This window comes from Entamoeba invadens, assembly GCF_000330505.1.
Source record: "Entamoeba invadens IP1 unplaced genomic scaffold scaff_1105074726209, whole genome shotgun sequence".
In the NCBI taxonomy this organism is placed as follows: Eukaryota; Evosea; order Mastigamoebida; family Endamoebidae; genus Entamoeba; species Entamoeba invadens.
This window is the reverse complement of record NW_004440269.1, coordinates 27,892-42,904: the sequence shown is the minus strand read 5'-3', so window position 1 is coordinate 42,904 and position 15,013 is coordinate 27,892. Positions and strand designations below refer to the sequence as shown.

General features: G+C 27.3%; 1 protein-coding gene across 1 annotated transcript; it reads right to left on the bottom strand.

Moving 5' to 3' along the window:
- Nucleotides 1-33: 33 nt before the first annotated feature.
- On the bottom strand, nucleotides 34-1,249 carry EIN_490430 (MmpL efflux pump, putative; the record flags this gene model as incomplete). Its single annotated transcript, XM_004255667.1, has 1 exon — nucleotides 34-1,249. A coding segment is annotated over one exon (1,216 nt), but the record flags the coding sequence as incomplete, so codon positions are not given.
- Nucleotides 1,250-15,013: the final 13,764 nt, after the last annotated feature.

Here is a 15,013-nt window from a genome sequence, read left to right as displayed (position 1 = left end):
TTGCGAATTTGTGCCAAAGAGTGTTTTGTGGACTATATGCTCGTTCTTTCTGTTCGGCCCAATTCTGACACTTTTTAATACAAGGAATGAACCCACGCTTTGAAAAGAAGACGGGAAACATGTTAAGAAGTGATGGCGTCAAAGTTAAGTTAATTATTACTGTAAAAAATATCGAGAGTGCTGCAGAGAACCCTAAACTGAAAATGACGTCAATAGGGAAGAAACATAGCGACACAAAACACAGAGTGATCAGGCCACCTGATGTGGCTATGATTCTTCCAGCGTGTTGTAATGTGTTTTTAACTGCTTCATAGAAACTTTGATCGACAAAAGTCTCTTCACTAAATCGAGTCAAAAGAAAAAGACTATAATCAATCGACATGGCACTCACACACGAAGCCATTAAAGCAGGCGCAATGCCATACACACTAAATGCAAATGTGAACAGAAACATGACTCCAAAAGAACACACAAATGACGTGATCATAGTGCACAATGGTATAATCATTAAGGGAAGTGACTTAATAACCCACAACAAGATCACAAAAGCTATTGGGATCACAGAGACATCCATCTTAAAGAGAGAGACTATAATCTCACTTTGTAAGTCGACACTTGCTGGTTCAAATCCAGTGACACCGACATAGTAATGTGCACTGTCGGTGTTTAAAGTGTCGAGTTCTTTACGAAGGTGTTTAATGAATCGTGGGATATCACTGAAAAGTCTTTCGTCAGTACCTATAGTGATTATGGTCACATCGCCATTTTCTCCCACAAATTCATGTCGCGCTATTTGAAGAGCAAAAGAGTCCAAATAAGTCGTGTTGGATGCGGGAAGTAAATAGTACCCAAATGTGTGAAGTACAACAGGCTGTTGGTCAAGCCAGACTTTGATTTGTTTCGACAGATCCTCCGTGTATTGAGTCAATACTGTTGTATTGTCTATTCTACTTATGGTGATGACATTCTGCCCTGTCTCGATAGAATCAGGAAACTTCTCTTCAACGATTTTATTGGCGTTGTATGATGGCGTCCCTTTAGGCGGATGTATTAGAAGTGTGGTAGATGACATGAACTTGACGGCTGGGTAACACAACCCCAAGAACGTAATAAACCAGAATGCTACTATTATGTATCGCGCGTGATATAAGACTGAAAATATCGTGTTGAAAATGCGATCAGAAATGCGGAGGTTCACATTCGACGACGCATGAGGAATTAAAGGGTCACTTTGCCCATTCCCGCTCATCAAGTTTGAATAACAAAAAGTTCTAGGCATAGAATTCATATCTGTAGTACAAAGGAATGAATGTGGAAAAAAGCCGATTTAAGTCAGCGGTTTTCACTTGGTATCAAGGGTGTTATTTTTTTCGTGGCGGATTTTGTACTTGTTTCTAGCATTTTCATTTTTTTGGTGGACAGTTGCTTATTTTGTTTCAAAAGTGCGTTTTGGTAACAAAAAGTATTATAAATATAGAATTTGTATTCTATTGGGAGTTAGTAAATAATTCGTAAAACGCATTTTTATATGGCATAATGAGTGATATTGAATTGTTGTATTTTGCGATTGGATAACAAATAGAATCGGGATTTCGTACATCAAATATTTAAAGTGGCATTTTAAAATTACATGCACACACGTGGTTGTTATTTTGAGGTGATTACTGGTAAAAAAGTAGAACAGAAGCCGATAGTCCGTATAGTTTTGTTGTGAATAATTATAGCATATTTATAGTTTGTTTGTAACAACGCTTCTATATAATAAAACACAGAGTTAACTATAAAAATTAAAAATGTAAAGACTTTTTCAATTTTATTTATCAAAAATAAAAAGTCAATTATTAAATTTATTGTTGTTTACCAAAAATCATTTTACATATATTTACAGTAAAAGGCGTCCATTTGTCGTACAGATGGAGGAATAATTGGGTGAAAAAACTTTTCAAGGAGTTTTTTTCTTTTAAAAAATTTTCAACTAATTTTTTTCGAACTTAAAAAACGGGACAGTGTTTAGATAATATAAGTTGTTTTAAATTTATCGATAAAAAACAAAGTATTTTTATCGATCTGTTTTGGTTTTGTTTCATTAAAAACTTATAATTCTAACAATGAAAACCAATTACAGATAGTCCCACTGGACCTTAGTCCGGTAACTCGACAACAGTCCTTTTATTTTTAGTTTTGGAACATGTTTACTAAATTTTTAAGGTGTAATTTCATTTTTTACACACACAAAAAGAAAAAAAGTGATTTTTTGATACTGATTTTTAGTCCCCTTTTTTGTCGAATGTGAAAAAACGGGAAATAATTACATATTCCATAAAACAAGAGCAAGAAGAGTTTAATCTCAAAATCAAAAATGGAATACCTGAAAATGCCGAGACAGTACTCTTCAAGCTGTTTTACACTCTCCGGTGTTACTTATTTGACTCTAGTCAACGTTGTGATTGATTGCGGCGCAGAAAGTTTAACCATTTCTTATGGAGAGGTATTGGCAGTTGTCAAACGCATAAACACACCTGCTGATTTGTTGTCTACAAATACATTGTTGTTTTTAACTTGGTCAACAACCACAAAGCCTGTTCGATGGAATGAAGACTATATATTTTTTTTCTTGTTGCCTTTTTTCAATGATTTTCAATACTTTAGTCAAATGTTCCGAAATTACACTTCCTCGTGCTGCTCTCTCATCCGAAGTTGCGCGTTTACTCAAGGGATCATCAAGTTGTTTTATCCATGAAGCAACTAAGTTGTCTAGAGAAACTCCATCATTTATCAACACGTCTGCTGTTGTAGAAGAAGTGAAACCACTTCGAGTTGGTTGTGAAATTGTTTGAATGGTACTAGTTGAACTTCTGAACAACGGTGTTGCAGATGTGCTTAATTTTTTGACCGCGCCGAAAAGACACAAATCGAGTGGCTGGACAATATGACTTGAATGAGGCTCGAAGAAATGAAAACAAATGAAGTTGTTGTAAAATATTTCTTTAAGCTCATCACTAACATGTGCGCTGAAGTTCTCCATAAGGATGACAACAACTTGAGTTGGTGGGTAGTTTAGTGTTCTTCTTTTGTTAACAATAAAAGGAAAAACAACTTCATACATCCAAGTTTTAAAAATTAGCTAATTGACAAACCCCGTCTTCGAGTTGTACAAAGACAAATTTGGGTATTTAGCTAACACATATTCATCAATAAAGATCTTTGGAATAACGGCTGCTGGGACGGAAAATTGTCCATCTGCCGAAATACATGCAATGATTGTGCTTTTTTGATGCTCTTGGTATACCAACCTTGACACCATTTCCGGATTTGCTGAAGACAGAAACACTTTGTTTATCTGCCCACTCATTAAATCCCACTTCATCAATGTTGAACAATAGAGCGGATTCGATTCCATTGAAATTTTCTACAAATGTCAAATAGTTATTCTATACATTTTTATAATTAGTTTCAATTCTTTCCATTTCTTCCGGTTTGGCTTGAACTACATCATAACCATGAAACTTTTTAACATGTTTGATTATTCCCTTTCTTGTCATTTCAAACTTGTAATTAAAAGACTGACAAAGGAAATCAATCAATGTTGGAGTTACACTTAAACAGAGTGAATCACGATAATCAAACAAATAAGCAATTGCAGTATCCATTGTTTCGTTGATTTCACAAGAATGAGTTCTGATACTTGTTGTTTTAAATGTGTCGATATTGCTCCTTTGGTAATACCAAATAATAGACCAAGTGTTTTATTGCTCACTTTATAACGAATCTTTAAATGCTGTATTTGTTCCACTGCGCTCATTTTTCTTTCAAATTCTTCATCTGTAGCAAACGATGAAACGGTCTGCAGTGCTTGAATGTAAAAGGCATCTGTCACTTCTCCCTTTTTATACGACTTCACAACATTCAGCTTGTTTTGCTGTCTTGATATTGTTACTTTTTCTTTTGGGTTTGTTGATTGGTGATTTAAAGGTTAAACAACTTGGCCCGCCTCGACGATGTTTTTGATTTCTTCGAGAAAATTTCCTTGTTTTTCAATTTGAATTTTGTTTCTAAATTTTTAATTCAAAAAATATTTAAATCATTATTTTTTAAAAATAGAAAAGTTTGAAAATTCATTGGTTTTGTTGTTAAATGTGATAGAAAAAATAACTACCAAAATAATAGTTTTAAGGGGTAATGTTCAGTTGTCGGCTAATTTGAATCGACAATCTGTAAAAAGAGTTCACTAAAACTTGGCATTTATTTTGGGGAGCAGTATAGCGATGATTTTATTTTTACCCGAGACATCATCATCAACCAATGTTTACAAGCCTTATTGTGTTGGGTATACTATTATTCCGTTTTGTGGCAATTTAATTGATTGCTAAACCACGTTTTAGTTTTTCTTTACAGAGTCTTTTCAATTATAAATTAAATGACCTCGAGGACAACTTCGGTATAAACTGGTTACAGTTTTTTAGTAAGTGTTCATTTTTTGATAGGTATGTTTTACTTAAAATATACAAGAAAACGTGTGTTGTTTTATTTTGCTTCTGAGTTATTAATATTAAATTAACCCTTCGAGGACTGAAAATTTTTTATTTTTTTCTTTTTTTTCAGAAAAAATTTCAAAAAATAATTTCACTTTTCCAAAAAATGAAAATAATGACGACTTTTCATGAACAATTTAGAATGATTTTTGACTTATTTGATAAAATAGTTCAACTTAAATTCAAACTTTTGAATTATTTATAAAACATTTCATCATTCATAAACTCAAATTAATTGGGTTTTGTTAAAGATTCGTCCTTCAATCAATAAAATATGTAATTTAACAAATTAATATTTGTAATAAAAATAATACGAAAATAAACTGTTTTTATAAACAAATAAAAATGTTAATTAAAATTGATTAAATAATATTATCAGATATTCAAGTTTCTTAAAAAACACTTAAAAAGTGTGCAAGATTGTAGGTTTGATATAACCAATAAGATTGGTTCAAACCAAAATAAAATAAGAACATAACAAAAATATTGTTGTCGAAATAAAAAATGGATTTTACTCAAACGAAAAATAATTGGAGAACCAAATAACATCAAAAATATTACGATAAAACCCCACTACTTTCTATTAATTTTGTTCGTTGTTGTATTAACACAACATTAACATTAAATTAATTATCTTATATGGTAAAACAACGCTATAATATTAAACCCCCCCAAAAGTGGTGTTAAACCAATATGGCAAATGAACTGTCATTTAAGTTAAGTGACACAATATAACAATACCAACTTAAACATTCAAGTTTGTATTTCCATTAATTTAAAAATATTAAATATAATATGTATCAATAAGTAGAAATTATAACAAGCCCGCTATATAAAAAAAGTCAGAAAAGTATCGCCCTTTGTAATTTCGATACCAAAGGGCGCATAAACTGAACACAACATAGACACAAGGGTTTTCAATTTGGGCAGTAGTTTTATAATTTGACTCAATTATTAACTCTTCGAGGACGGGAAAAATCAAAATTTGTAAAAAAATAAAAATCTTAGTCAATTGTAATGTAAATGTGACCTTTTTTCTTTAATTTTTTCAAAAAAGCCAGACACCCTGGAACGACGGCTCTAGTATATTTTTATAGTAAAATGTTATAAATTATAGTAAAAAAGTGAATTTTTTGTTGAAGTTGGGATGAACAAAGGTTCACTTTTTTGCTTGATCCTTTCAGAAACAAGTCACAGTTCAATGGAAAAGTCAGATCAAAATTTTATTGAGATGTCCACAACCTATTACAATAATAAAATTAATTATAAAATATAACAAAGACCAAATTGCATCATAAAACATACTGGTCCGGAATATTCAAAATCAATTACATCATAAAATAACAAAGAAAAAATAATAACGCATAGACTTTGAGGTGTATTGAAATTTCAATATGCAATTGATCTCAAAAACAATAAAAAGGGAAATTAAATAGATTTTTTTGTAAACTTTGAAAAATACAATAATTTAAAAAATTGGGTTTTGCTATTTTTAGTAAAAGAAATAAGATAAGACGTAAAGACACTTTTGTTTGTTCCGACTTTCAAAATAAATCTTAAAGAAAATAAGTGTAAAATATACAAAAAATAACTAAAATACATTTTTAAAAGTATCAAAAAACAAAAAATCGAGAAAAAATTATATAATCAACTTTAACAATAAAAGTAGTCGCGTTTAAATAAACTTTGATCACCACGAGGTTTTGTGGTCATCCGTTGAGTTTCAAGTCGTGCCACTGTCGAGGAAGCAAGATATAAATTGATTGTTTGTAATTTGAATATTTTTATCATTTTCAAACAAAAACAAAAGGCAAAACTTGGTTTATGCAATCTATTTATAATATAAAGATTTGTATTTGGTAAATAATTGTTTATTTTGCAGCCACTGTTTATTCATTTTCGAATAATGCATTTTTGGGCAACAAACAAAAAACTTATAGTAAATGTATAGAGATAATGAAAAACAAATAAAAACAAGTGTAAAGACAACATGATATATATACCAAAGTTGACACTTTAAACTATAATTTATAATAAAATAAATTAATATATTATTAATAATTTATCATGTTATTTATAATAGTTTGATAATTATAATTGTTATATATAATAGTAACAATCAACAAACATAATTTTGACAAGATAACACACCAACAAATATATTTGTACTACAACGTGATGTCATCGAAGTGATAAGTGATCACATTGATATAACAACGTTGTGTAATTAAAACTAAATTGTATTTTATGTATAATTATAACAAAAATGGTATAACCACCCTTATTATAATGTTATCATTGTGGAAGATACATAGTGTTTGTAATAAAGCGCGTTTTGGTTGAAAACATATAGTTCAAATTTAAAACAAATAAGCATTTAATTTATATAAACAGAAACACAATGGTTTAGTGAATGATCAATAAAAGGATTACATGTGATATAATTGATGTAGTTGTTATATAGATAACAATTAAAATTATTTGGATGTTAAAATTGATTACAAACTATATTTTTAATATTATTTTACCAATAATAATATAGAGTCCAAAATAATAATATAATAATAATTTATTTTTTTAAATGACAATAATGGTAAAATAATGTTATTTAAACACACCAAATAACAAAAATATCAAAATAATTTTTGTTTTAAAAGGGATAATTTTAAAGAATATTTAAAATTAACGACTATATGTTATTCCACGACAATGGATAAATAAGAAATAGGCAAACAAATGTTACTTATAATATTATTAACAGTTATAGTTAAAAATATTAGATAATTTATAATGTATTGTTTATTTGATTTTTTGTAACGAATTGTGTTTTGTGTTTTAATTATTCGTTTTGTTAAATTTTTTAAAAATAAATACAGAATAGTTACCCCGTTTTGTTCAATTGTTTTAATAATGCAAAATATTTATAGTTATTTTTAATTAATGAATACTATTTTAACAAATTAAATGCAAAGAACATTTTGCGTTTTTATTTGGAGATTGCTAAACAATAAAATGGTTTAAATTAATTAAAAGTACTTATTAAATCTTACATAAAACAACGTCACTTACTACATAACAAAAAAGTTTGTGATAAAACAAAGAAAATACTTGATATAAATTTGAATAAACACAATAATTGAGTTGATATTTCAAGATTTGTGATGAATAGATTTATAGTTTCAAGTTGCACTATTTTAAACAACAATGTGAAAAATCAATTTATAATCAAAAATTATCATTTTTTAATCCTTATATCCCGAAAAAACATTTGAATATCCAATAAATATCGTAAATCAACATTAAATAATTTTGTGAAATAACACACAAATTTCTTGTTATACAGTCGATACTCTATCGGATTGAAAATATGTAAAATGGTTTTCCCAAAGGATTGGAAAATAAAAAAAATATTTATTTTTAAGTTTTTTTGATTTTTTGCATTTTGTTTTTTTTATAACAATAACACCAAACACAAAAACGATAAAAAATATAATAAAAATCATTGACACGTGTAAATACAAAAAACTATTTTAAAGATCATTTTGATCTTGATTGACATGCCAAAGAAACAAAAACGACCAACGCATTTGACAATTAAACAAAAAAACCAAATTATTGCTTGGCACAATTCCAATCCAGAAATGAAGAAGCCTGTAATTCATGAAAAAATCAAAGAAAACTTCGACAAAGAGATATGCACAGAAACACCGAGAAAGATTAACAAAGCTGGTGTGCAACAAGAAAATGCAACATCTCAAAAAGTTAACAGGAAACTGATTGACAAAGATTTGGATGAAGCTGTATACAATTCATTTGTAGACACAAGAGAAAAAACATACCCGTTTCAATCAGACTGTTGAGAATTATTGCAATTGATTATTGTAAATTGAATAATCAAACCGAATTAAAGTGCAGTGTTGGTTGGGCAGAAAAGTTCTGTAAAAGACATGGCATTTCTTCCAAAGTTTTGAGTGGTCAATCAGAGTCTGTTGATGCAAACAAGTATACAAGAGAAATGGAACTGTTGAAAAATGAAATCGCAAGATATAATCCAGATGATGTTTGGAATGCCGATGAAACTGGTCTTTTTTATAAGTTGATGCCCACGAAAACATTATCAAATACAAGTCAAACACATGGAACCAAAACACCAAACAACAGGATTACAGTGTTACTTTGCTGCTCACTTTCTGGAGAAAAAAAAAGGATCCGTTGTTTATTGGAAACTCTAAAGAACCTCGCTGGTTTGGAGAAATCGAATTTGAAAATATGAAAGTTCTTTATACGTCTCAAAACAAATCATGGATGACAACATTGATTTTTCATCAATGGTTGATTGACTGGGATGACAAGGTGGAACTAACAAGTAAACACATACTGCTTATAGTTGATAACTGCAGTTCACACAAACTCCAGTTTAAATCGGATGAACAAATATCAGGTGATAGATACACCTACGTTGAAAAGGATTCTAAAGGCAAAAACGTGTATCTACTTCAATTGAAAAACATTGTCGTACGTTTCTTGCCACCAAACACCACTAGTGTGTTCCAGCCACTAGATGCTGGTATAATACAGTGTTTGGAACAGCATTACAGATCTACTGTTGTTGATATGTTTTACAGTGCCTTGAAACGTTACAATGAAAGTAAAGACCCGGAACATCCAGTTGAGTTTGTAGAACCCAAGATTCGAGTGTGTGAAGCAATGAAAATGGTAGTTAGTTGTTGGAAAGAAAGTGTTACTGTAACTACTGTAAAAAACTGTTGGTTTCATTCAGTGTTTCAAGGAGAAAACAATTCAAATCAGAACTCTCAAGTTGAAAGTCAATTCGATTCTGAATATCTTCAATTGGAAAATGTACCACCAGCGATGACAGATCAAGAGATGTATGCACCAATAATACGTGACACACAAAGAAAAGACAGAATGAGGTTAGCCAAAGACTTGTTTGATAGTGAAATTGACATCAAAAGGCAAATTGAAGAAAATGAAATAAGAATCGATATGCTCAAAAAAGAGCAACAAGAAAAGCACAAAAAATTGGAAGAAATGTGTTCTGAGTGTTCAGAAATTGATGCGGTCTTTGGAAATACGTTATAAACGAGTTTATGTTAGTTTTTCATCGTTGCCAATTTATTTAAATTAATACCAGATTAATCCAGTAAAAGCTTTTTTGCCAAAATTTCCATTAGATAACATTTTATTTTTGTTTTATATAACCAAAAAGAGAGAAAAGAAAATAAAATTGTATGAACAATTTTAATACTACCATTTCGGGTGTTTTATAAATATAATCGGATTGGTTTGAATTTTGGTTGGATAAAAAACCAAATCTTATAGAATTCCAATCCCATAGAAGTCCAATCCGATAGAGTATCGACTGTATTTGGAATAAAAATTCAAAAAATAAATAATTACTTATTACTATAAATAACTTTGCCGCCTTGCATTTGATTTGACGAAAAAATGCAAAAATCTGCTTCATCATCAGAACTCGAAAAATAAAACAAATTTTCAAACAGTGAAGTCATCACCATTGAAAACGAGAGATTCAGATGCCCAGAAGCACTTTTTCAGCCATCATTCCTTGGTATGGAAGCATCAGGTATCCACGAGACAACTTACAACTCAATCATGAATTGCGATGTCGACATATTTCAGAAAGGACTTGTACAGAAACATCGTTTTGTCTGGTGGAAAATCAATCCAAAAATCAACGACAGACAAGAGAAGGAGAAAGTTGCAGATGAAAAACGAATAAGCATAATCAAGGCTGTTCATTCTTGGCTCAATTTAATTATATTTGTGTAGGTGTTTATTTAGTTTAGTTTTCATATTATTATAATTATTGTAATAAACAAACATATAATATTCAATAATTTACTATCGTTTTAATTATTCAAAGGTTGATTTATTATAGTTTATTTATAATTAAAATTACGATACAAATTATTATTCTTTTGTCACGCATTGTATAATGTATCCAAAACTGCTATTTTTTCTCGACTTAAATTGATGTTTTGTAGCGTTGTTTTACCATATAAGATAATCAATTTCATGTTATTGTTGTGTTATTTGAATAACGAACACAAATATTAATAAATAACGGGTTTTTATCGTAATATTTTTGATGTTATTTGGTTCTCCAATTATTTTTCGTTTGAGTAAAATCCATTTTTTATTTCGACAACAATATTTTTGTTATGTTCTTATTTTATTTTGGTTTGAACCAATCTTATTGGTTATATCAAACCTACAATCTTGCACACTTTTTAAGTGTTTTTTAAGAAACTTGAATATCTGATAATATTATTTAATCAATTTTAATTAACATTTTTATTTGTTTATAAAAACAGTTTATTTTCGTATTATTTTTATTACAAATATTAATTTGTTAAATTACATATTTTATTGATTGAAGGACGAATCTTTAACAAAACCCAATTAATTTGAGTTTATGAATGATGAAATGTTTTATAAATAATTCAAAAGTTTGAATTTAAGTTGAACTATTTTATCAAATAAGTCAAAAATCATTCTAAATTGTTCATGAAAAGTCGTCATTATTTTCATTTTTTGGAAAAGTGAAATTATTTTTTGAAATTTTTTCTGAAAAAAAAGAAAAAAATAAAAAATTTTCAGTCCTCGAAGGGTTAATAAAATTTAAATGGTATTAATTTATAGTATATTAAACTATACTTGATAAGTGTTTTTATTTTAAAAAACAGTTAAAATAAGGGTTCATAAAAAACAAAAATTTACACTTTTATGTTATTTTTTTTAATTTAAGAATGCACTTTTGGCAAAATGTTTAAAATTAACAAGGGAATTGCTTACCTTGTTGCTAAACCACGTTTTAGTTTTTCTTTACAGAGTCTTTTCAATTATAAATTAAATGACCTCGAGGACAACTTCGGTATAAACTGGTTACAGTTTTTTAGTAAGTGTTCATTTTTTGATAGGTATGTTTTACTTAAAATATACAAGAAAACGTGTGTTGTTTTATTTTGCTTCTGAGTTATTATATTAATTATAATTTTATACAATTAATTACCAATTACATTTAAAAAATTTTTTATTGATAATAAGGTTCAAACTCCTTTGATTCGATTTTTTAAAACACTAGATTTTTCCCATTTTTAAATTGTTTAAAATTTGATAAATAAACAATTGGACCTTTTTTTGACTCATGTATTATTCAAAACGTTTTTTTGAATTAAAAACATCAATTTGTCGACTAATGATTGTGGAATTGCATTCTTAATCTTTCTTAATAAATAAAACTATCTCTTTTCTGTTTTAATAACTGGGTAGTTTTTTCTTAACCTTCTATCCATAATTCCTCATAAATGTTATATTGGGAATATTTATGGAAAATTATATGGCCATAACATCAGCCTTACACCCTTTGATTGTGGTTGTTTTTAGTTGTAAATGAATGATGGGCAGGAACATCATCTTGTTGAAAATGCACAATGTTGTTACTCAGTTTCTTTTTAACATTTCAAAGAAATGACCGTTTTCGAGCATTTCAATATATTCTTTTCCTCCCTCTTATTGTGAACAATGTATAAATTTACTCTTATATCCGACCCCGATAGCTCCCCATACCATTATTGAACGGTTGTGTTTGGACGTTTAAAATAATTGTTCTCTGATAGTTTTGGGAACTTTTATGTTGCCTTTTCTTTTGTGAAATTTGCGTAGATTTGCTAAAATGATTTTGTCTCCAACACAACTTTTTGTCTGGAAACAACCCAAACCGACTTTCATCACTTATTATTGTTATTCCCATTTTTAATATTTTCATTCCAAAGTTATTGTTTAGAAAAGCCCATCTGTCTTTTATTTGTTTTTGAGTCAAAAATTGTGTGGATATTTGTTTGCAATATCTAAAATAATTGTTTTTTTCTTATTTTATCTGTGTTGTTTTTGAACAGCCGACTTTTTTTCTAATTCAAAACAATATGAAAAGGGTTTGTCGTATGTTATATTAGATATTTCAATATTTATCATATTTGATAAACTTTTTTCCTCTTTTTATTGGAATAACAATCTTATGTTCTTCAAAGCATTTTTAATTGTAGAAATTATTTTGGAGAAGTTTTGAACAGTGTTTGAATTTATTTGAAATACCCACTATTTTAAAGCATTCGCGATAAGTTCATTCTTTTCCATTGTCATATTTTTTTCTATTTTATATTAACCAATCTTTTTAAACTGGAAAGTTTTCCAAATTCTGTCTTGTCCAGCAAATAAATTATTTTTCCTACTGGGTTCACGACAAATAGACGCAAATTTCTATTTTTTAAATATTTCAACTTAATACAAAACTCTTAAATCTAACAGTTAGACATTTTTACAATACAGTATTTCTGATTGTTAATAATGTTGATAGTTAAAGTCACAAATGATGTTTAATTGTTCAACACTCAAAATTCAAAATTCATTTTATTTATTTAAATTGAATTGATTTGGTGTATTTTTAATTGTTTTTTGGTATTAATACGAAATATTTTTCGAAAGTGGCTAAAAATTTATCAAATGTTTTTTTTACTAACAATTTGTAACAAAAATTTATTTTCATTCTGCATATTGTGAAATATAACTGAATTTAATAATTGTTTTATTAGTATTTTTATTAATTATTATAACTATTACATCATTTAATATTGTTCTAATTTTTTTAAATTATATTAAAATTAAAGAATGTAAGTTGTAGAAGTCAAAATTAAGAAAAAAACTATATTATAATTAACATAACCAATAACAGTAAAACGTTTCATTTTGAAAAAAAATAACTTTTAATTGTTACTTCCATAAATAAAAATACTAATATTTTTATTAATAATAAAAAAAATTAAAAACAACAGAAAATATACAATCATTTAATTCATGGTTCGGTAAAAATTCCCTTTCAAGAAAAAAAGACTGAAATACCATTTTTTTTTCGGCAAAATTGCTGTATGGTAAAGAAATATTAATTAAGTTGCCCAAAAAATCGGGTTATTACGTAACAATAAAAATCTACTCAAAATAGATGACCAAAAAAACAAATTTTTGGCAAAAAACAATAGAAATGATAAAAATAGAATACTCATAATCAAACAAACTATATATTATAGTTTTTATTTTATTATAAATATATTAATAATTATAAGTAAATAAGTTAAATTGTATTAAAAGATCAGTTTATTATTTTAAACTATAAAAATTACTTAAACCAAAAATATTTAATTTTTCATAAAGCTATCAAATAATCATAAAGTATTTAAAATATTTGAACAAAGCCACATTATAATGTATCTATATTATTTAAAAAAAATATTCGAAAATATTGTATTTATATAAAATAATAATATTATAATATATATAATATAAATTAATATAAATTAATATTTATTAATATATAAATAATTTAAAACAATTAAAACAAATTTTGATGTTAATATTTAGTACAAAATAATAGTTGATAGTTTAATACAATTTAAATTGAAGTTATTTTATTTAAATTATATTTATAATTAATTAATTAATATATTAATATATTATTAATTAATTATAATTTGTTTGACTGAATCAACAATTATAACATCATGTTAATAATTAATTGGTATTTTTTTTATCAATTTATATATTAAAAAATTATATAAAAATAAACTTGTTTCATAAAAGCTTCATTTTTTTCAGTTACGATTTTGTGAAAAATATGATAATAATTAAAAATAATTTAAAGTACTTTGGTCATTAGTCTTGCAATATTTTTGTATTTTTTTTCTTGTGCACAATTTCAACCATTCACTATAACTTTCAACTTACTTGTTAATATTTTTGATGTATTTTTACAAACAACATGACACAACAAAAATGTTTTCATTACTTGTATTATTTGTTTATTATTTATATTTCAAATATGACTACAAATGCTCAAATAGATTTAAGTCACAACTCGGAGCTGGCCAATTTTTAATGATAAAACGTTTTTATTATTCAAAAACTAAAGTGTACAGTAAAAACTTTGAAGAGAAGGCGGGTGTGGATTTTTTGTTTTTTTTTTCAAAAGTGGACATTTTAAGCCAATCAAACCTTAATTACCGCTCTATAAAGAACTTTATTTTTAGTTTCATTGGAAAATACCATCTTTTGAGAGAATCCTCTTTTCAAAAGTACCGTTTTTGAAAAGTTTTACTGTATTTTGATTTGTTCACATTGGTGTTGTATTGCATAAATTTTTTCCCTTTTGATTATGTTTTAATTGTTTTATTTTAATTACTGTATTGCTTTTATAACGTTTTGATTATTATGGAGGTTTAATACTAAATCGATTAAAATGTTAGTATATTGTATTGTTTTATAATTCCTATAATGATACACAACTTTATATTTTGCTTTTTATATTATATTGAGTCAATAGTTGTTTGATTTTGTCAAAATTTCTCCAGTTATTCATTTTATATCAACACATTTATTTTTAAAAT